Source organism: Clinocottus analis, unplaced genomic scaffold (genome assembly GCF_023055335.1).
Source record: "Clinocottus analis isolate CAN_PGR_092001 unplaced genomic scaffold, fCliAna1.0.p SCAF_8, whole genome shotgun sequence".
NCBI classification, from domain to species: domain Eukaryota; kingdom Metazoa; phylum Chordata; class Actinopteri; order Perciformes; family Cottidae; genus Clinocottus; species Clinocottus analis.
The window spans coordinates 21,175,796-21,198,478 of NW_027176240.1; the positions used below are offsets into that span (position 1 = coordinate 21,175,796).

At 49.9% G+C, this 22,683-nt stretch overlaps 1 protein-coding gene across 7 annotated transcripts in view; it reads right to left on the minus strand.

Moving 5' to 3' along the window:
- The window catches only part of birc6 (baculoviral IAP repeat containing 6), an 82,869-nt gene that overhangs the window by 58,274 nt on the left and 1,912 nt on the right, over positions 1 to 22,683 (minus strand). For all 7 annotated transcript variants that reach the window (XM_068568334.1, XM_068568338.1, XM_068568337.1 and 4 more), the window contains exons 2-32: positions 20,940 to 21,121; positions 19,085 to 19,222; positions 17,601 to 17,794; positions 16,682 to 16,793; positions 15,612 to 15,694; positions 15,289 to 15,514; positions 15,017 to 15,183; positions 14,737 to 14,795; positions 12,961 to 14,643; positions 11,225 to 11,374; positions 10,916 to 11,141; positions 10,277 to 10,437; positions 10,023 to 10,154; positions 9,372 to 9,503; positions 9,110 to 9,276; positions 8,179 to 8,312; positions 7,297 to 7,458; positions 7,075 to 7,206; positions 6,497 to 6,594; positions 6,266 to 6,413; positions 6,020 to 6,153; positions 5,753 to 5,899; positions 5,480 to 5,667; positions 4,412 to 4,723; positions 3,603 to 3,702; positions 3,277 to 3,491; positions 2,977 to 3,185; positions 1,751 to 2,103; positions 701 to 920; positions 478 to 614; positions 249 to 386 (exon numbers count right to left, since the gene is read on the minus strand). In XM_068568334.1, the coding sequence (XP_068424435.1) occupies positions 249 to 386; positions 478 to 614; positions 701 to 920; positions 1,751 to 2,103; positions 2,977 to 3,185; positions 3,277 to 3,491; positions 3,603 to 3,702; positions 4,412 to 4,723; positions 5,480 to 5,667; positions 5,753 to 5,899; positions 6,020 to 6,153; positions 6,266 to 6,413; positions 6,497 to 6,594; positions 7,075 to 7,206; positions 7,297 to 7,458; positions 8,179 to 8,312; positions 9,110 to 9,276; positions 9,372 to 9,503; positions 10,023 to 10,154; positions 10,277 to 10,437; positions 10,916 to 11,141; positions 11,225 to 11,374; positions 12,961 to 14,643; positions 14,737 to 14,795; positions 15,017 to 15,183; positions 15,289 to 15,514; positions 15,612 to 15,694; positions 16,682 to 16,793; positions 17,601 to 17,794; positions 19,085 to 19,222; positions 20,940 to 21,121 (6,639 nt within the window). The remainder of the gene's footprint in view (positions 1 to 248; positions 387 to 477; positions 615 to 700; positions 921 to 1,750; positions 2,104 to 2,976; positions 3,186 to 3,276; positions 3,492 to 3,602; positions 3,703 to 4,411; positions 4,724 to 5,479; positions 5,668 to 5,752; positions 5,900 to 6,019; positions 6,154 to 6,265; positions 6,414 to 6,496; positions 6,595 to 7,074; positions 7,207 to 7,296; positions 7,459 to 8,178; positions 8,313 to 9,109; positions 9,277 to 9,371; positions 9,504 to 10,022; positions 10,155 to 10,276; positions 10,438 to 10,915; positions 11,142 to 11,224; positions 11,375 to 12,960; positions 14,644 to 14,736; positions 14,796 to 15,016; positions 15,184 to 15,288; positions 15,515 to 15,611; positions 15,695 to 16,681; positions 16,794 to 17,600; positions 17,795 to 19,084; positions 19,223 to 20,939; positions 21,122 to 22,683) is intronic.

Sequence of the window (22,683 nt, forward strand, 5' to 3'; positions counted from 1 at the left end):
AGTCTTGACTTTTTTCCCTCATATGACTTTATCTCATAAAAATGACTTTTTATCTCACAATTATGACTTTTTACCTTATAAATATGACTTTCTACCTCATAATTATAACTTTATTACCTCATAACTATGACTTTTTTTAAACATTTTCTTCATTTCTGAGAAACGTTATCCTGTAAAAAGTCCCGTTTGATCCTGACATTCTGTTGTCAGGTGAACTCCTCCCACATGAGTCAGAAGCTGCAGGTCACCTGTGAAGCTTCTCTCTCTCTCCTTCCCTCCGAGGTGCTTCTTCCCGCCGGCGGCCTCGTCCTCTATATTGGCGACGTAGTCCAACAGCCTGGACACCAGCATCACGACCCAGCTGATCATGGGGATGTCCAGAACCCCTACAACACACACACACACACACACACACACCTCATTAATGTATGTACTAACTTGAGGAGGTTTCTGTGCCGCATGTCTGGACCTCAGTACCTTCCGTGCGGCGCTGGGCGGCGGCGAGCGGCGGCTGCAGAGGCGACAGCAGGCTGTCCAGCAGGTTCAGGAGGCCCTCCAACACGCCGCTGTTGCTCAAGGACCTCTGGCCGATGCAGGACAGGAGCATGAACACCCTGAGGGGGGAAGACCGCAGTTAGCATCCGCCGCTAGTCTGGATTGTTGAAGCTCGCCCCTCCCTCTTCTCCACGAGATGTCCTACCGGTCCTGAGGGAAGATGAGCAGCTGCTCAGAGTTGTAGAGCTCCTGCAGGACGTTGGAGAGGAACTGGCCCCACCAGCGCTCGCCCCCGCACAGCTGCACCAGCAGCAGGCCGGCGTGCAGGCGGATCTTTGGCGTCCCGCTGATGCAGAGGTGCTTGAAGAGCTCCTCGCAGGCCTGAGCGTGGAAGGTGCTCTGGAGCACGGAGGGCACGGCGTGGCCTGAGAGGAAGGAACGCACACGGTTAGGCAGGAAGCCGGGTATCTGCCACCGGCCCCGCTGGGGGAAATACAGGGTTCAATACCCTCTGACCAGTAGGTTTATGGGACTTTTAACCCAATGTCCATGACTTTAAACACAATGTCCATGACTTTAAACACAATTTTTCATGACTTCAAACCACTTTTTCATGACTTTACACACATTTCACACAATGTTTGCTCATGGACATTTGGTTTAAACAGTAAAAAGTGATAAAAAGTATTTAAACTAACAATGAGGATTCAAAGCATCCAGTAAACCTTAAATGACACAAATGAATGAGAGACAATAGTTTGATTAAAAGAATACACATTTATATAAATGCCTGTATGTATGCTGCTGATATTTTGAGCCTCTTTCCTTTGAAAGCAGATTCATTATTTCAAACTCAGCGTAAATAAACGTCATGAACACATGAACGTAACACGTTTCCACCACTTTTACACAACTTTGGGGACCATTTTAAACCTCCAGGAGTCTTCCAGATTTTCCATGAGCGTAAAGAACCCTGAAAGCATTCGTAAAGCTGCGTTCACGCCAAAAGCGTTGCAAATATTTGCGAAAATGAAGCCAGACGCAACACGAGGGCGTTCGTGGAGTTTCCCATGGTGGATAGAGGAAACGGTAACTAGTTTTACAGCGATAAGAAACAAAGATAAGCCACGCCCCCTTTCCGGCACGAATGAAGCGAAAAGTGAAGTGAACTTTGTGAATATTCGCAACGCTTTTGCTGTGAACGCAGCAGAACGCCGGCATTGTTTTCCAACACCCGATGGCCCAGCGGACTCACCGTTGTTGGAGTGCAGCAGGCTGAGCAGCGTGTCCAGCAGGTAGCGGATGATGGTCCTCAGCTGCTCCGTGGACGAGTTGTGCACCAGCTCCTGGACGTCCGGCGTCCTCGCCGCGGGCGGCGAGCGGCGGCTGGCGCCCAGCGACACGCGCAGCCGCTGCACGGCGTGGTGCGCCAGGTTGAGCTGCAGCTGCAGCTGGATGCAGTCCTGGTAGGCGGAGAACACGCGCTGGTCCTCCTCCACCACCTTGTCCGGCTTCCGCAGGAAGTACTGCGCGTTGTTGGCGCTGTTGAGCGGCGGCAGGTCGATGTTCTGCAGCAGCGTCTCCAGCCGATGGCAAGCCAGGTTGTACCTGGAGAAGCAGAACGGGACAGAACCGGGGACTTAGTACCTGAACTTCACATTCCTGAGCTGTGCGTCTTCAATAGAAACCTATTGAAGCCTCAGACGGAAGCAGTGGAGTCAGAAAGTTATGAGACTTTCTGTCCAATGAAGCCTTTCATGTGCTTTTCATTCATAAACACTCATTTCAAGATACAAGATGTTTTACTGTCATAAGAACAGATAACAGTTTTATACAATGAAAAGATTATATTGCTCGATCCTAACACAGAATTACAATAAACTTAAGGTAAAAAAAAAATTAAAACAATAAAAAATTAAACAAGAAAATAAATTTAAAATACCAAATAAATTAAAAAAATTAAAATAAGGCACAAAATATAAAAGATGTAACAGTATTGCACAAAAATATGATAATAGTATTGATATAAATATAATAAATATGATAATAGTATTCATATAATTATAATAAATATGATAATAGTAGTGATATAATTATAATAAATATGATAATAGTAGTGACATGAGAAATAAAATAAATATGATATTAGTATTGATGTGATAAATATAATAAATATGATAATAGTAGTGATGTGATAAATATGATAAAATATGACATTGATATGACAAATATAATAAATATGATACTCGTATTGCTCCTTGTATCTTTATACACGATGCATTGCTACTACGTTGCTATTTGTCTCATAATTAGCTTCTAACATACGATCGGTTCTGAGGCAGCTTTTGCATTTTGAGAAGATCCAATAGACTCATAAAATAAAATGATCTTTTCACTCATGCTCCAGACAAAGTGACTGATCCAAAGAGTGTTTGAGTGAATAATCAGAAAAGAGTGACAGCGGTTGGGGTCACAGCTCACCGGCACTGGATGTCCTCCTGCAGCGCCACCATCATGGCCAGGTGCTGGTCCACGTCCGGCTGGCCGGCCGCCTCGCTCTCCCCCCTCAGGGGGTCGTGCATCAGCTTGAGCTCGCTCTCCCACGGCAGGATGTAGGTGTGGCCGTAGTAGAAGCCCAGCGGGATCTTGGCCCGGGCGTTGGTGCTGCCGTAGCGCCCGATCACAGTGATCTGAGGAGGGGGGGGGGGGAGCAAAAACACAGACGACGCGTCACCATCCTCATCCTCGACACGTCGGCGATCCGCAGCAACACACACACACCTTCATGAACCTGCAGACGGGCGGCGGCAGCAGGTCGTGCAGGATGAGGGAGTGCGTGCTGATGTCGGTGGCCACCACCAGCCGGCGGCCGTCCACCTCCTCGCCCAGCGTCCAGATGTCGATGGACAGGGAGGCCAGGTCGCCGCAGGTCGGGATCAGAGCGTCCGTCAGCAGGACGGGGCGGCCGAAGTCCAGCGTGACGAAGCGGCGAGCTCCTGGGGGGAACGCGCAGGGGACAGGAAGTTCACCGACTATGGTCAACTTTACACATACAGGACATTTTATGTAGCGTCAAACATGTATTGCGTCATCAGAAGGTCACATACCAGAGTGCATCCGCTCGATGATGATGGACTGGTGGGGGGGAGGCTGCAGGAAGTGAGACGCTTGGGAAATGGCCAGAGCCAGACCGCTGCCCATGTGGCTCTGCACGGGGAAGAAGACGTTAGAAACTGACTCTACTTCGCTCGGTGGACATTTTATGAACTCCTAATCACACTGAACGTCACACAAGCTGAGTGTGTAGACGCTCGCTGACAGAAATATGAACTGAAACCGTCTCATCCTCCAGCAACAGAGGGACCAAACAGGACTTTAACCTTCTGGAAACTGTGTGAAAATCCTCCCACACCTATTTTAAGTCCCAGAATGCCCCATTCAGATAATGTTTTGGCATAAAATACGTAATATTTTTGTAATATTTGAACTGAACGACACAGTTTCTTGACTGAAACTCCTTCCTAACAGACCAAGTCGTTGTTTTATTGTGGTTTTTGTTGCAGGTTCTGGTTCTTTAGGTCCTAATCGTTCCATAAAGGTGTCTTATTGACGCTCCAGGAGGCTTTTTTGGGGAATCTGGCTCATATCATGCTGGACGTTCATAGTTACCATCAAAATATCTTTTAAAAGTGATTTTTTTGCAGATATACATTTTTCCCAAGCCTTTGCTGAACAAATACTTACAATAAACACAAGTATTGGAATTAATTTGGGGTTCCTACGACGACAAAACGGGTTAAGAGGCCAACGTGCCGCTAAACCATCAACATCCTGTTACCTTAAAGTCTTAATATTGATATAAATCAACCAGTGTTTGGCACAGACATTAGCCGACATTAACCAGCACGGCGCTGACCTGCTTGGCCTTCTGGGAGTTCTTGTGCGCGGCCAGGTTGACGGGCCCGGGGTCCATCATGGAGCCGGGGAACAGGTGCGCCAGCTCGGCGCTGAAGGCGGCCGACACGGCCTCGTTGGGCGGCGTGAGGGGCGGGGTCATGAAGAGGGGCGTGGTCTTGGGCGTCGGGGGGATGACGTCGGACGGGTGGATGAAGAAGCCCGGGGCGGAGTTGCTGGGGTTGGAAGGCACCGAGTTGTGGATGGGGCCCAGGCCGGAGGCGGAGGCCGCCGCCGACGTGGTCTGATGCAGCTTGGCCTCCAGCTTGGCCTTCTGTTCCCACACACACACACACACACACACACACACACACACACGAGGAACACTGAACACACTGGAACCAACCGGCAAGAAGCTTCACACACAAGTTCAGATGTAAATCTATGACAACACAAGATGCTGGGATGATTTCATGAAGAGCACGCAATGGAGAGGGAGCGACGCTACACTGTTTACACTGTTTACACTGTTTACACACTGTTTACACACTGTAAGTACTACGATACACACTTACACACCTTTACACTGCTACTTATTCACTCAGTCAGGACGACAGTTCATCAGGTTGACTTTGTGTTCAACTCACGCTTCTCTAAACACAGAAGTGTGTGTGAGTGTAAGTGTGTGTGTGTGTGTGTGTGTGTGTGTGTGTGTGTATGAGTATGTATGTGTGTGTGTGCATATGTGTGCGTTTATGCTTGCATGTGCATATATATATATATGTACGAGTGTGTATGTGTATGTATATATGTGTGTTTGTGTATATTTGTATATGTGTGTATGTGTGCACGAGCGTGTGCGTGTGTATATTTGTGTGCATATATGTGTGTATGTATACGTGTGTGTCTGTGTGTATACATGTGTGTTTGTGTATATGCATGCATGTGCGCATGTATGCTTTCGTGCGTGTGTATATATTTGTATATGTGTGGATGTGCATGTGTATTTGTATATATGTGTGTGTCTGTGTGTATGTGTGTGTGTGTGTGTGTGTGCGTGCGTGCGTGCGTGCGTGTCCGTCCTGCTCACCTGCTGCTGCAGCTTCAGCAGCTGCTGCTGCTTCTCCTGCAGCACCTGCAGCTGCTGCTCTGCAGACACCATGGCGTGCGACAGCGACTGCAGCGCCACCTGCGCCGCCGAGCTCAGCGCCGTGGACGCCTCGCCCACCGAGCCCGTGGACAGCCCGCCCACCGCCGGCGTCACGCCGAACGTGCTCACTGGGGGGTAAAAGAGCGGAGGTTCAGGGCACACAGAGCGGCGCGCGCACCTGCACAGGTGGAAGGAAGGCGCGGCAGCGTTTACCGGTGAACATGCTGGCGTCGTCCCGCTCCACCCGCGTGCCGTCGCTGGTGGAGATGCAGGTGAAGTGCAGAGGCTCCACCTCCAGGAGGCCCGTCAGAGCGGTGAAGCTGCCTTCTGCCGCCGCGCAGCTGCTCACCTTTCCATTTCCTGCAGGACGCAGAGCATCACGCGTCTCCTTTACATCGCCAACCCTGCAGCTTCTCGCTCTCACACAGTAAACCTGCACATGCAGTCGATTAACCGCTCAGAGTAATACGAGGCAAATACCTGCCAAGATGTCAGAGAGGTCGATCTCATCCGACTGGACCCCGATGCTGCTGTTGAAGGCGTTCTTACAGGAGGAGCCGCTGACCTCCAGGTCAAACAGCACCGGGTCAAAGGGAGAGCTGTACAGGCCGTACCTGGAAGAGGACGCAAGGGGAGGAGCGTTTAGGGAGGAAACATTGAGGAAGCCAGCAGTTGGATCTCCTCGTGCCTCACAGGGATCAGTAACATCGTGAACCTTCTGGGTACCTGGTCTGCAGCAGGGCCTCCAGCGGGGTGAGGCGGTCCTGCAGCTGGCGAGAGATGGTGGTGAGCAGCGCGGCGCAGGAGGTGCTGCAGCCCGCCAGGTCCTCCTCCTTCACGTAGTTCAGCAACACGAAATACCAGAAGACCGAGCCTGAGGCCAGAGAGGAAGAGGTGAGGACGGAGCGTCTGGACCGGCTCTGTTCAGATTGGTGTCACCGTGCAGCAGTGTCTTACCGCCTGTTGCTGCGGCAGGTAAGTACATCATGTTGTCCAGCATGGCCTTCAGGAGGCTCACGCCGAAACCCTGCTGGCTCGGCTCCCCCTTCCCGTTGCTGCAGCGAGAAACACCACAAGCGTGAGCCACAACGTACACACACAAACACACAACCATTTCATCGTACGGGCCTTTTCAACGGTGGCCCTCTAGTGGGGCGCGGAGGTATGACAGGTGAGGGAGGAGGTGCAGATTTTAAAATAAAAACTGGTTTTATTAATCCCACAGTGATTCTCTGCATGTCACCATCTTTAGTAATGAAGGAGCTTTGTGCTGCTGTGAAGCTCTGGGGCTGCAGTGCCTTGCTCAAGGACACTTCAACATGACACGATGGAGAAAACAGGAGGAACCGGCTAGTTTGAGGTAATTTTTTTGCCAAATATGAGTTATTTTTTGCACAGTTAGACCTTTATTTGCATCGTTCTTACAAGGTGATTGCACATGTTAGTAGTTTTTGTCTGATGGAGTTTACTGGTTTACATTTGATTTATTCTATTATTTGAAAAAGCACAGATGGAGGAGTCCCAAAAGGACTCACCTGATGCAAAGTGCAAGGAAGCGAGCGCATTTGTGTGCGACGCTGCGTCCGGCCTCGAAGAAACACATCCGCACGATGTCCGTGAGCCGCGTCCGGGTTTTGGCCAGCAGGCCCTCCTTCCCTTCTCTGACGCTGTAAAAAAGAAGACAAAAGGATATTTATGAGAGACCCAGGTGTCATGGTCGCTGTGCCGGAAGCTTTTTATATTTATGTGTATCCTACCTGCAGGGTCCGTTGGAGAAGACTCCGGCCAGCCAGCACAGGATGTCCAGGATGAGGCTCTGAGCGTGCTCGCTGGCCGGGCTCACGTCCGCCCGCCGGCACAGAGCGTCCAGCAGCTTCTCGTGGAAGTCTGGGAACTGCAACATGGCACAGCGTTGCACCCTGAGAAACACACAACAACACAAAGAAGAAGACAAGTTAACTTCTGCAACATCATCATTATTATAAACACTACTGTTCAAAGGTTTAGGGCCACTTAGAAATGTCCTTGTTTTTCAATGAAGAAAACATGAAATGAATCATAAATACCCTCTCTGCATTGTTAATGTGGTAAAAGACTATTCTAGGTGTGAACGTCTGGTTCTTAATGAAATATCTACATCGTGTATAGAGGCCCATTTCCAGCAGCTATCAGTGTTCTGATGGTACATTGTGTTTGATCATCGCCTTAGAAGACTAATGGAGGATAGAAAACCCTTGAAGAACCTTTAAAACCCTAAAAGAAACACTTATAAACCCTTTAAAAAACATTGAAAACTCTTTAAAAACCTTGAAACCTGTAAAACACATTGAAAACCCTAAAAAACAACTTTAAAATCCTGTAACCCCTCCCCCAAAAAAACCCTTTAAAATCCCTTAAAAGCCCTTGAAACTCCTTAAAAACCTTTGAAAACTCACAAAAACCCTAAAAAAAAAAAAATTAATCACCCTTTAAAACCTTAAAAGAAACTTAAAAAACCCTTAAAACCATTGAAAGCTCTTATAAAAAACTTTTAAAACCCTTGAAACCTGTAAAACCCCTTAAAAATCCTAAAAAAAAACCTTTTAAAACCCCTTAAAACCCCTTGTTTTTAAGGGGACGTTCCTCTCCGGGGTTCTGACCTTTCTTTGGGCATCGAGGTCTTCTTGAACCTCCTGATTGTGACGGAGACTTCCTGCAGCAGGTCACAGCCGCGCAGGTTCTCCACTTTCTTCAAGGGCGCCGACGACTCGGATTTCACTGCAGACACCTTGTCCTACACACACACACACACACACAATAAATGAATGTGACTGCATCGACGGTGGACTAATCATTGGTTCTGTTTTAATGGCGTCCCCCGAAGGCGCTCATGACTGATGACACGCTTCATTAGCGATGCCATTATGATAATCACGACTCTGGATACGTTGACAGTTCACAACGCATCTCATTAAGGATGCAGAATGGGTTGTGCGTCGATACTTCTCGTCAGATTTAAAACAACAGCTGGGTCCCCACACACACACACACACACACACACACACACACACACACTGAGTGAGTCACTCAACGTGCGCTGAAGTTACAAACTGTTTGACAATCAATGTTGTGGCTTTTTGTCGCATGTTTTTGTGAGCAAAACGTATTTGGTTTCCCGTTTTGTTGTACGGTGCTTTTATTTTGAAGGCGAGAAATGCGGTTAAACCTGGAAGTCAGAGGGCGCCGTTAATCAGGTTTTTAACGGTCATTTGGGAAGGTATAAAGACACAGAAGAGGAACAAGTATTACGTTGTTTTTTAGTAATGAAGTTAGTTTTTGTGAAGGAATAAAACAGTTTTACTGGTTTTGTTTGCTGTGGTCAGTTGAGTTAAAGTCATTTTGTTGAATTAAGTTCAGACTGATGAAAACCGCAGACTGTACAGAGTAAGATAGTCGCTTCAGAAAGCCTAAAACTAACCTTAAGTTAACCTTAATATATACTTGAACTGAACTAGCACTGTGCATTTGATCCCAGGCAGAAACAAACATCAACCCGAGTGCGTAAGCAGCCTGGAGGCGTCGGTGTTGCACCTTGGAGGCCTGCGCGCGCTGCAGCAGCGTGGACAGCGAGTGGGCCTTGGCGCCCTGCGGCTTGGCGCTGGGCATCCTCACCACGGGCCGGGGGCTCTCCTCCGCGCCGCGGTCGCTCACGGCTTTGATGTGGACCAGGAAGGACCGGTACTTGCCTCCCGCCATGCCTGCAGAGAAGAGGAGGGAGGAGAACCGGACGGCTCAGAGAACACCAGAACCCGTGGGGGTCGGGTTGCATGAGGTCAGAGGTCAGAAGCGTTACCTTTGACCAGCTTGGGGCTGGTGAGGCTGAGCATGCCGGCGTGGCCGGAGAGGTCCAGCCCGCTGGCCAGCCACACCGGCCCACACAGGATGTCCTCCTTGTGGTCCTCGAGGAACGGACACAGCATGGAGCCTGCAACACAGGAAGCGTTAACACATTAACACAACATTAGGTGAGCGGAGGTAGTCGCAACCATGAAATCTTTGGATATGAGTAATTGACATACAAACAATTGCTTTTTCTGTGTCAAAAATAGTACAAAACCTCAAATAAAATATAATAAAAAAGGCAAAGGGGCCATAAAAGCTGGTCCTAATGTGTGTAAACCTCTGGTACCGGTCATGTAATGTGAACGTTACCTCAGAAAAACGCATTTCCATCCCTTTGTTTTCGTAAATTCAACAATAGAAGTGGCAGAAAAAGCTAAATCAGTGTGCTCACACGTTCCTGGTAGATTATCTTGAGAGACAAGAGGTTAATAACAGACGTTGACACTCAAACGGGTTCAGAAACTCAACATATCGACAAAGTTCCTCAGATATTTGATCTGGTTTTAGCGGCGCTAAAGGTCGATGTCAGGTAAATAGTAGAGATGCACTCAATAACAAGATTCATCATCATTTATTTCAAGTAAAAAACCCCGTTCATCACCTGACGTCTCCTCTATGTCCATGAACTGGATGTCCTCGGTGAAGTCGTGCAGCAGCGGCTGGCCGTTCCTCTCCCCGTTGGCGTGCAGCACGCTGGACAGCGGGAAGGAGATCTGTCTGTCCACCGCCGTCTCTGAGAGACAGACCAGAGGACCCACGGTCAGAACACCGCGAGTCATCGGAGACGACGTGGACAACAAGACAAGGATGAACATGTGGGAACTCATGGTAGCAGATAAAGACACGCGTCCTCACCGCTGACTTTGACCAGCCCGGGCGCCTTGTTCTTCAGTAAGGTGACCTGGATCTGAGGAATGTTGACGATGTTGGCGTTCAGGAGGAACTTGAAGTCCACGTGGCCCACCATGCAGGCCTTGGGCAGCACCAGCTCGAACACGTGCTCGTCCCAGCTGGAGCTGCGGAGACACAACGCGGGGTCAGGAGACCTCCGTGGATCCTTATCAGGCAGGTTTTAAGGCCGCCGCCCACAAAGCTGACGGGGGATTTCAGTACGATGCCAAAAAACATGTCCGGAAGGATTGAAAGTGAAAGATTGCTGATGAGGTAACAGACATTTTGAGGGAGAAATAAATTGCTGTATTGTCATATTTCATGATACAGACCCAGATGAACTCATGGAACAAGATGAAGACCTCTTTAAAGGACTTCTTGACTCTTTAAACTCTTAATTAAATAGCGCTAACATTTGCGCCTCGTCAGAGAGAAGCCATTTTCTTTTGAAATTCCCCGCTGTTCACACCACACGAAGAGGAAGGAAGTGGTAAAGTATTAAAGCCCGCCTCTCGCTTGATCCGATTGGTTGCCTTGGCCGAGTGTGACGTTGAGGAGCTGCGCCTGAAAGCCGCTAGGTTTTGCCCGCGCCGCGTGGCTCACCTGTCGCTCTGCAGCTTCCAGGTGCGCGTGTGCTGCGCCGCGTCCCCGTGGTGCTGCTGGTGGAGGTGCTGCGGGTGTCGGCGCTGCTGCTGCTCTTGCTGCACCTCCACCCAGCACGGCGGCACCGTGGCCGAGAAGCGCGGCGTCAGCGTCTCGAAGCGCGTCAGCTCCACCAGCGACATCAGGCCGTCCGCCGTGAGCGGCTGGTCCACCAGGAGCTCCACGCCTGCACGAAGACGAGGACGTCAGATCGGCAGCGACGCAAGAGGAGGAAGAGGGGAAGCCTCCAGATGTGAGAAGGTGGTTTACCTGAGATCCCGGGGCTGGAGGGGTTGGAGGAGGGCCGCGCCCCCTCGAGCAGCAGCTCCGCCCCTTTAGAAAGGGGGCCGTCAATAAACATGTCTCCGTCGTCTATGTCGTCACACACGCCTCCAATTTGAAGGAAATGAAGTTCTCCACCTTCAGGGGAGGGAAATAACAACATTTACACACAACATCTTCTGTTTCAATGCTAACCTGTGTTTATCTTTAGAGGACATTACCTCGTTTACCTTTCAGCTTTTTTTAAAATGAAATCAAAGTGACCAAATCACATTGCAGTACTAAATGGGTCAAATCAGAACCACAAACATAACTTCAGAAAGTATATAACAAAATATATATATAGTAAAAGATAATAATTGACTTTTGAGAGTCAATAATTGTGGGAAATCAAAAAAAAATAGAACAATTCTTCCCACAAACCCTTTAACTAAAAATATGTTGTTTTTTGTGACGAATGAACTGTGAAGAACATTTTACAGCTGACACACAGTAGATACTGATAGATAGATAGATAGATAGATAGATAGATAGATAGATAGATAGATAGATAGATAGATAGATAGATAGACAGACAGATAGATAGATAGATAGACACACACACATACAATTTGTTTCAAAACATTTTGACATTTCAGTACAGACTCTTTATGGCATTTATGTCTGACAGACGCAGCGAGCTAATATCAATATATTGGCTATTTGATTTTATCATTTTGGAGACTTCATAGCTTCACGCTATCCCAAAAAAAAACCCACATTATTTCTGAGGAGTAACACTGGTGATAGTTTAGAGCTTTCATGTTAACAAACCCCATAAAAAGACAATAGACTTCAATCTACTCTCGACTTGTTTGCACTTCTCTAGTCTTCTGACACTTTGACACGACAGGCCATCACTCACACACTGATGGAGGAGCTACATGAAGGTACCACCTGTCCATCAGGACTAACATTCACACTGATGGAGGAGCTACATGAAGGAACCACCTGTCCATCAGGACTAACATTCACACTGATGGAGGAGCTACATGAAGGTACCACCTGTCCATCAGGACTAACATTCACACTGATGGAGGAGCTACATGAAGGTACCACCTGTCCATCAGGACTAACATTCACACTGATGGAGGAGCTACATGAAGGTACCACCTGTCCATCAGGACTAACATTCACACTGATGGAGGAGCTACATGAAGGTACCACCTGTCCATCAGGACTAACATTCACACTGATGGAGGAGCTACATGAAGGTACCACCTGTCCATCAGGACTAACATTCACACTGATGGAGGAGCTACATGAAGGTACCACCTGTCCATCAGGACTAACATTCACACTGATGGAGGAGCTACATGAAGGTACCACCTGTCCATCAGGACTAACATTCACACTGATGGAGGAGCTACATGAAGGTACCACCTGTCCATCAGGACTAACATTCACACTGATGGAGGAGCTACATGAAGGTACCACCTGTCCATCAGGACTAACATTCACACTGATGGAGGAGCTACATGAAGGTACCACCTGTCCATCAGGACTAACATTCACACTGATGGAGGAGCTACATGAAGGTACCACCTGTCCATCAGGACTAACATTCACACTGATGGAGGAGCTACATGAAGGTACCACCTGTCCATCAGGACTAACATTCACACTGATGGAGGAGCTACATGAAGGTACCACCTGTCCATCAGGACTAACTGATAACTAACTACCTTTGGTACAGGCACAAAGACGGTCCGTCCCAGAGCAATAGGTCACCGAGACAAAGGGGTCGGTCTCTTCCGCTGAGCCGTCCTTCTTGGGCGGCTCCACCTTGGCCAACACCTCCAACGTGGACAGGTCCAGGATCATGATGTACCCGGCCCGCGTGGTCACCACCAGGTGGCCCAGGCCCGTCACCTCCGGCCGCTTGCACTCTTTGGTGCCCGAGGCCGAGGCCGACGGCCCGCTGACGGTCGCGCCGCCGCCGCTGGTCGCGGCCGCTCCGCACGCGGTCCCGCAGCCGGCCGGGCCCATTCCAAACCTGGACGAGCCCTTTTTAGACCCGGAGGTGTGCGCCTCCTCGGGAGGCTCTTCGCTGTCGTCCTCCCTGCCGTCGAGCACGTCGGGAGGGAGCAATATAAGAGAGGTGATGGCGTCGCTGGGGTCCCAGATCTGCTGCACCTTCACGGGCTCCTCGTCCAAGGTGACGATGCGGGTGGAGTAGTTGAGTTTGTACAGGGCGAGGTACCCTCCACACCCGCCGCTTGGAGACCTCTGCGGCTGCGGCGGCGGCGCCTGCTGCTGCTGGTGGTCTCCAGGGGGCAGAATGAGCGGCGTTTGAGGCGGCGACCCCCCCGAGTGGTGGCCCTCCACCCCGTTGGCCACCGAGTGCAGCGAGTCGCCTTTGCGCTGCTGCTGCTGCTGGCTGCACAGCGCCGAGTGCAGGCGGTTGAGGTTGTTGAGCGCCTCCACTTGGTTGGCGGCGCTCAGGGACTCGGCGCCGCACGGCTGCAGGCCGACCAGCAGGTGCACGCCGTCCCAGCACGGCGTGATGGAGTCCACGTAGAGGCTCTCCTCCTCCAGCTGCTTCGGCAGCCTCAGGCACTGCACCAGCGCGCCGGGGCGCGGCGGCGCCGCCGAGGCCGTGGCCGCCGCCAGCGTGCTCCACTTGTCCGCGTGGCCGTCCAAGCCGGCCAGGTTGGTCGCCGCGTCGGCGAACTGCTGAATGTACGTGATGGGGGGGTCCTGCAGGAGGAGCTGCTCGTGCGTGTCGAACTCCATCTCGATGATCTGCGGCACCGTGAAGCCCTCCTCGTGGAGCCCCTTGCTCATCAGGTTGTTCATCTGAGCGAACACCTGCCCCGAGGACTTGTCGTCCACCTCCCTGATGCTGTACAGCAGCAGCACCGGGATAGTCCTGCGGACGGCCGGCGGGGAGGAGGGGCTCGGCGGCTGGGAGCCCACGAGGTTGGAGAAGACCGTCTCCTGGGCGGCGGTCTGGGGGTCGCAGGTCTCGATCTCCATGGGGCCCTGGTCCTGCAGCGGGTTCAGGAAGGGCTCGGGCCCCTGAGTCCTTAAGGGACCGTCCGTGGTCCTGCGCGTTTTAGCCGGGGTCGTGGGCGGGGGTCCGGCCAAGGGGGAGCCCGACGCCGAGCGGTAGCCCAGCAGGCCTCCGGCCAGCAGACAGGGGAAGGGAATGTTGTGCTGGTCGGGGGCCTTGTCCTTGGCTCTGGTCTGGCTGTGGGCCTTGGCTTGGTTCAGCGAGGGGTTGGCGCCCAACTCCTCCAGGTCCTTGACCGTGTCCTCCAGCACGCTGGCCACCACCTCCCACTGGAGCTTCTCCGGCTGCTGCAGGACGCTCAGCGCCGTCAGGCCCAGGCTCACGTCCATGCTCTCCCACCGGGACTGCTGGCCTGGGAACAGAGGCAAAGAGAGGACCGTAAAGAGATGCATCCACATGGCTTCAGGTTGAGGATTCAGACCAGCCCTGAGCTAAGTCCTCATACCTGTCACTGACTCTGATCGGGAATGCTCATCGCTGTCGGAGTCCTCCAGCTGGTCATCACTGGAAAAGAAGACGTGGTTAGAAAAAACATGACTAACATGGCCGATGGGTCAAGACGTCTCTTCAACGCATCTCACCGCTCTCGACCTCTACATCCGACCTCCCGCTCACAGCAGCAGCGACCAAGCTAACTTCAGCCTGAGAGGTTTCCTTACAGCCTCAAGGATTTGCCGTCTGTGTGTGTGTGTGTACTTAAATGAATCAGCGGGTGTGTGTTTCACCTGTCTCCCTCCAGTTTGGGCAGGTCGGAGCAGGACGACTCCTCCAGCCAGGCCAGCGTTGGTCTCCTGGACTCCGTCAGCGCCGGGTGGCTCTGCTCGCCGCCGCACAGGATCAGCTGCCTGAGGATGGCGGGGTCGTACGGATTGATGTCGAACTTCAAGTGCACCTGTTGGGCACACGATTGCACACTTCAACACCAACATGCACCGTCTGACAGCCACTGCTTTAAACGTGACCCACGAGCCAGGCGCTGCGGTCTCCCCGCTCTGACCTTCATCATCTTGGAGACGTCCCAGATGCAGATCTTGCCCCGTTTGGTGGCGGCGGCCAGGAACTGCGGGCAGCTGCCGAAGCCGTAGCAGGCGATCTTGTCCGAGCCGTCGTGGCCGTTGGGGTAGTGGGCGGGGCTGGTGGCCAGCGTCACCGACAGCGGCACGTTCTGCGTGTGCTCGCCCTTCACGAACGGACAGTTGGGGGAATGCCGCTCATGTTCGGACCTGCGAGGGGGGGGGGAGGAGGGAGCGTCGGATGTCGGTGGCGTGTTACAGCGGGATGGATTGATGCGTGTGTGTGTGTGTGACGGTCTCTACTCACCAGGGCTCGTCTGTCGGCTCCCAACAGACCAGACACACACTGCAGGTGAAGCACATGGCTCTGTCGTCCCCCGTGGAGGCGGGCTGTACACAGACGGGGTAAACCATTACGTTACATTATAACCGCCTGGAGCAAGATGGCGGAGCGTGCACGACGTGTATCTGCAGATTCTGTGAATGAATAGTCAACAGTCCTGCATACACGTCCTGCAGGAGGAAAGGACTGCAGAGGTCTTCCAGTGAGACACGCTGTGATTCTACATCAGAGGCAGCGTTGACACAGGATCAGATTGACAAAACCAAATGTTAGCAGGCAAACACACAGCTCCTAGCGCAGCGCCCTTAGATACACACTTCTGGGTGTCTATGGACCCTCAAACACTTTGACCCTGATCAAAAAAAAGCCCCCCAGAATCTAGGAAAGGCTCCTCTGTCTCCTCTGCTGAACTTCTACTGGACCGGAAAGCGAGGAAGAGGAAGATGAACCGCCAACGCATCATGGAGCTGTTCCCTCCTCTTTCTCCTCCTTCCTCTCCTCCTCTCTCCTGCCTTCAGCCTCGTCCTTCAGCCTCCTCCCTCTCCCTCTCCCTCTCTCTCTCTCTCCTAGCTTTCTATAGCTTGAGGTCGTTGGCATGACACCAAGGTGAGTTTCAACCATGAGTGGTCTCCATGGTTGCATGTGCTTGGATGCAGCCATGTGTCCTCCTCCCTCCTCCCTCCCGCTCCCTCCTAGCTTTCTATAGCTTTAGTCGTTGGCATGACAGCGAGGTACATGAGTGGTGTCCATGGTTGCATGTGGTTGGATGCAGCCTCCATGTCCCCTCCTCTCTCTGGACGCTGTTCCAGTGACCTGAAGCACCTGGAGCGGCCTCCGGTACCTGGATGCGGCATCCGGCACCTGGATGCGGCATCCGGCACCTGGATGCGGCATCCGGCACCTGGATGCGGCATCCGGCACCTGGATGCGGCATCCGGCACCTGGATGCGGCATCCGGCACCTGGAGCGGCATCCGGTACCTGGAGCAGCCTCCAGCTCTGCAGGTAAACAACACGAGTCCTCTCCTGACCCACCTGGTGGTAGAACCCGGCCTGGGCCATGGGGTCGGGCTGAGCCCACCTGTAGCCGGCGTGCGGCCACGACGTGAAGGTCTCTCTCCTGTTGGCCTCGCTGTACATCAACGACCTGGAGACAACGACCAACAACACGCGTTAGAGCCACGCGTGTGGAAAAGGTCACGGGACCCGTTCTGTGTGAAGTATCTCATGAAGTTTACTGTACATGTATTAGCTTTAATCTGTTGGGTGAAACACACACAAGGGACTAAACAAACATAGAGCCTGCAGGCTCACAATGTGACCCGTCAGAATATTTGAGGTTATTTAAAAGGTTCAAAAACAGCAGATTTTAAATATTATACATCGAATTTGGATCATGTCACGGAGCATTTATGTCCCTCAATAACGTCGTAACAAAGGGGTCACACGGTGCAATTTAGTCAGATTTTGCGGGCTCAATAATTTAATTGAAAAAAAAGACTTAAAAAAAATGAAAATAAAAATAATATTTATCATCTTTTTTTTTTTTAAATCTTCATCGACAAAACGCAGCTCCAGTGTGCAAATGAACCGTCTCGTTGGAAAGAGCTGGCGGTCGCAGCAGGGGGCGCAGTCTAAGAACCGCGGCCAAATCGGGCCGTTTTAGGCCTCCTTCAAAGTAAACACAGGAAGTCACAGCCAGGCGTTACCCATCATGCACTGGGCCACGCAGTCGATGGAGAGCTGCTGCTGCGGCTGCTGCCGCCGCCTCGCTCTCGAGAGATTAACGCTGACCACGTGTGTGTGACGCAAATCGGGATGGAGTCGGACAGAAATCTAACCAGCATGCATTGCTCACGGCTTCACCAACAGCTGAGACCGACCAGACGCCCCGCTGGTGTCGCCCTGCTCTTCAACCCCACCACCTCCCTGCGCGGGTCCTGTGCTGGCTCACCTGTCGACAGAGCGGCCGGGGCCCACGCCGAGCTCGGGCCGGGCGCTGGACAAGAGGTAGGAGAGCCGGTCCATGATGGATGAGGCCACGGACAAGGCCGCTACGTTCTGGTTTATCTTCTTCAGCTCGTTGACGATGGCGCCGGCCACCAGCTTCAGCATGTGGTGGGGGAGATGGAAGGTCACCGTCGCCCACTGGAGGAAGGATGGAGACAGAGAGCGAGGAGAGGAGAATGTTATGAATAAAAACACAGGTTTTTATTAAAGCAGACACTGTTACAAGTTCATTTCAGTAAATGACGACAAGTCAGTGTTCTCGTTCCTGTCATTTATGACTTTCATTCATTCATTCATTTATTTATAAAAGACACCCTAGAACTGATGCTGCAGCAATGCGTTACTGTACTGATAGAAAATCAAGTCAAGTCAAGTCATTTAATGACGCTTATTTCTTCATTTCTTGTCTGGTATAAAATTATTATATTACATGTTAAATTCTTTAGGTTATTTTCACAAAAAACAAGGCTTCACGGCTGCTTATGGGTCATTGTAAAAGCATTTCAGAAACATAATCTAAATGTCCTTTTGCTCATGAGGCGGTTTCAAAGTTCAATCTGAACTAGTGCGTTGGAAGTGATGCGTTTCACTTCCACCACTTTCCCTGTCTAGTGTGTAATACTTCACTGAGAAAGCTCTCTTCCAGCTCTGACCTCATCTGCTTGGAAAGAAACACAACATGACCTTTCACATAAAGTGTCTGCTGGTGTAAACAGGAAGTAGATGGATGGTTGTGCATATGAAATACCTTCCTCTACTGTATAATCAACATTTTTACTAGATGATAGGTCAAAAAATGTGGTCTGCACACATAGTTTCCTTGGTTTCCTTGTTGTCTGTTCTCGTCATGGACGGTGTTCATGTTTTTGTTCTTTAACAGTTTCTTTGTGAGCGTCAGAGTAGTTCTCCAGAACAAAATGAGCATTAATAAGCTCAGAGGAGATGATCACAGTACATGAAACAGACGATTCCTCTCTGCTGGCTTTCGGTTGAGCGAGTTGAATTGTTGATTCTCAACAACTAAGATCTTACAAATACTCCATGCCTCCTGTAATAAACTTAATGTGTAGTTAAATAAATAAGTATATAATGCTAATGGATCAATAGACTTCAAATAATAAGGGTCATGTTCATGTTATTGTGTCCACCCGAACCTAAAATGCTGCTGTTGACTTTTTCCCCCAAATGCTGTCAGAAGTAGCAGCTGATGGGGAAGACAACAAAACAACAAAGCCACAGGAACCAGAACAATCCAGCACTGTGAAAGATCCACAGCGCTTCCTGGTCTGGCTCCTCCCACTTGATCGTCTCATGTGACGTCCCACATCCTCAAACTCTGCTCTTGACTTTCAGGTGTCACTAAAAGCTGCATCGACATGTTGACAGGAGGACAAACAACAACGATGGACCAGGAGGCGTCAGACCGACCTTGGCCACTTTGTGATTGGCTGCCGTCTCGTGTGAGGTATTCTTCAGGCCTTCCTTCAGCTGGGTGATGAAGAGCTCGTAGCCCTCCGTGTTGGACACGTCGATCTTTTCCTGGCAGGCCGACAGCATCTGCTGCGCCTGGACAAAGACACACAAACACACACACGCGCGTTAGTTCTCGTGATGGCGGTCGGGTCGGGCGCTGGTTCACGGGCAACAGGTAACGAGAGAAGAAAGAAAGATGCAAGCAGATTCACCAGTTTTTGTAATTATGACTCATTAAAAGCGTTGAGATGCATCAACATGAATCCATGATCACTTTTTAAATCACATCGTAGGTCCCTGAATCGGGAGATGCCCACCGCGAGCAGACTTATCTGCATACAACCCAAAGTTTTGGTGTTTTGTATCCACGGAGCAATGGGATTAGTGAATATTCTCATATAAAATACAACAGCACTTGTATGAGCATCTTTTTGTGAAGTTTACTGTTTATATTACAGTTTATTGATATTAATTGATTTCATTTGCTGCCGTAATCCTGCAAGTTCCCCATTAATACAGGATTATCTTCTGCTTTGTTATGGTTTCAACACATTTCCCTGCTTCTCCAGGAAAAGAACACTGGTGAGTCTGAATTCAATATTTCTTGTCTAAATGCATTGTGGGTATTTTAAAAGGTTGAACCAAAGTGTTAAAGGACAGGACACATTTTTCCTCAAGTATAAAACACCCATGAGCCCATATGAGAGTTAAAAGAAGCTTTTGCTGGCTGTGAAGCAGCAGTGAATGAGCGATGGAGGCGGTCCAGTGGTTCCTTCAGGACTTTCCCAGCAGCAGCTTCTTCTCTCGCTGCCTCCATGAGCTCAACGTTACCTTCACTCATGAAGCCGGAGGTTCATCCAATATTTGCACTTCCACAAGTCAAACGCCCCGACATGCGCAGACATGTTGACAGCTGATTGTTGTGACATGAGGGCTTCCTCTGTGTGTGTGTGTGCGTGTGTGTGTGTGTGTGTGCGTTACAACAGTTCTGCGTGACAGAGGTTCATGGTTCTGTCCACAAGACACAGCTGGAGCCTCTTTGCTCTGTTCCATAAGTCAACAACCTTTCACAGCCAAAGACAAACTTTCACGCCAAAATAAGTGTCTGGAGCCAAAAAAAAAGCTATTTCACAGCTTATAAAGGTTGATGTATAGTCAGATTATATATACAAACACTATCGTTAGTTGTATTTATTAGATTCTAGAACAAGAATAAAGACAATGTTTTGCTATTTTACCTCTTTATTGTCTCCTCTTCATCAGAGTTTGATAGTTATGGTCATGTGTCGGCTACATTGAGGTCAATTATCTTGAGTCCTGTCTTTGTGCATGTGGCTCATGTGGAAATCACAAGGTAGCAGGTTCGATCCTCGTGTGAGGTTTCCATTTTAAACTGGTATCTTGTGCTGCGTTCACACTGAGCGTCCTCACCGCCACGGACCACTAGAGCAGCCGAACGCAGGAGGATCGGCCTCTACTGGCGGACGCCTCGCGTCTCATAAGCTGCAGGGCAGCGGCACGAGTTTGGAGACGCGATCCACTTCCGTTTGATAACTTCTCTCCACATGTCAGCAGACAGAAAGCCTCATAGAGCCGCAACAGAGGCCCCGGAGCCTCCTCTATACGACACGCTCTACGTTTACATCGCTCTAGCAGACATGACATGAGAGCGGGCGAGTGCAGAGGAACGTTTAAACCAGCCTTTCACATATCCAGATAGAGCAAATTGAGCATTGATTGAGGCAAACGTCAGGCGACAACAAGCATCTCTGGAAGCAGCGTCCTGCCGTCTCTGCGGCCGCTCTCTTACCTCTGTGACCGGCACCTCCAGCTGAACCATGTCCTCGGGCTTTGCCACCGGAGGCTGGAGCGCCGTGTCCAGGAGCAGGATGCCGTTCAGGTCCTTCCTGCATCCCACTGCGTAGTCGTCCACGAAAAGCACCTTGTCCACCGCCGGGAAGTACTGACACCGGACGCGCCCGCCGGGTTTAGCTGCGACGGGGAACAGAGGACGACAGGCAGCGTCAGGGGAGAGAAAGCTCGGTTATTGAACACGTTCGGTCGGCTTATCTTGTGCCAAACCACTCAAAAGACAAACATTAGCTCAGTTGTTGCTCTGCTGTCCGGATATCTGCACAAACGTAACCTAAATACAAACATGAGTCACATTCATTCCATCGTTCTACGTCACTTTCACTTTGTTTGTTTTTTACTGTGGAATTGAAAACACACAGATGTTTACCAGCAGCTTTTTGGTGCTTTGATGTATTGCATTGAGTTTTTACACGACAATAAAAAGAGATTAGAGGCGTTAAAGGGCGACAAGTACAAGTTCATTAACCATTTACAATCATTTCTTGCCCTTTTGTCTCTTGAATCCTAGAAAATCCAGCAGCAACATGGTCATTTGAGGAAAGTTGTGTCGTAATAGAAACAACGTGATGTGTTACTTCCATTTAGTTGCCCTGACTAACTTATGAGGTATCTCTCTTTAGTTTGTCTATTGGCCTGAATGGCTGCATCCTCATTAATGTTTGAAATAAGTAAAACATCCACTGCTTCCTCATCTTCAGACATTTAACAAGGCATTGTTTCAAATAGAAACAGCTGAGTTGTCGGAGCTACAGACTCACAAACGTAATGAAAAACAAAAGCATGTGAACACTTGAATCTGTGCAAATAAGCAAGCTTTCTGTCAGACTTTCTTCACGGCATGAACACTTAGTTTTAGTAAATGCAGCAGCACAAAAAGGATCAAGGAAGTTCACTTTATTAACCGTTAATGCAGAACATTTGTGTAGCTAAATGTCGAGGGAATTGTAGTCCTGGGTTCGATGGCCGACGCATTAAAGACACAGCAGCAACAGAAACTTATGGACTCCAGGTTTGTAATATTCCCATAATAAAAAACAATGGCTGAGTCACGTGTCTCTCAGGCCGCATTTACAACATACACAACATCCTCTGCAGGGAAAGACGACTTTGCCACATCCTCAAGTTCAACAACCGGTTCTGTCGGGACCCTGAAGAAGCTCTTCATGATGATAATCCTTTCATTTCTGATAACCTCAGGCACGAGAACGTGTCACTAAACAGATCGAGGTAATAGCAGGAGGATTTAATGAAGCAGATTTCTCTCTTGACGGTCACAACAACATTGTTTTCGCTTGAAGACAACAGCAAAAATGTAGTATTTTGTTGTCTGACAACACAGAGCCAAAGTATTGCATGTCTGCTACAATACAGGAGCGATACTGTCAGGGAGGTTATTAAAATAATGCTTTATGATAATTAACACTGTAAGAGGGCAACAGCACAGATTGCTCTCGTCTGTCTTCCTCTCACTAATGTCCTTTTGTTTCTCAATACACGAGGATAAGAAGATGTACACGGTACGATAACTTGTACCGTGACAGCATTACTACCCAGAACAAATCTGGTTTGTAGCTCTGTATTGAGACCATGTTAAATTGTCCATGCAAAATAAAATCAATCCATCCAGGAGGGCTAAACGTCCCGTCAATACCAAACCACGGACGTCTGAGGGCGACAGA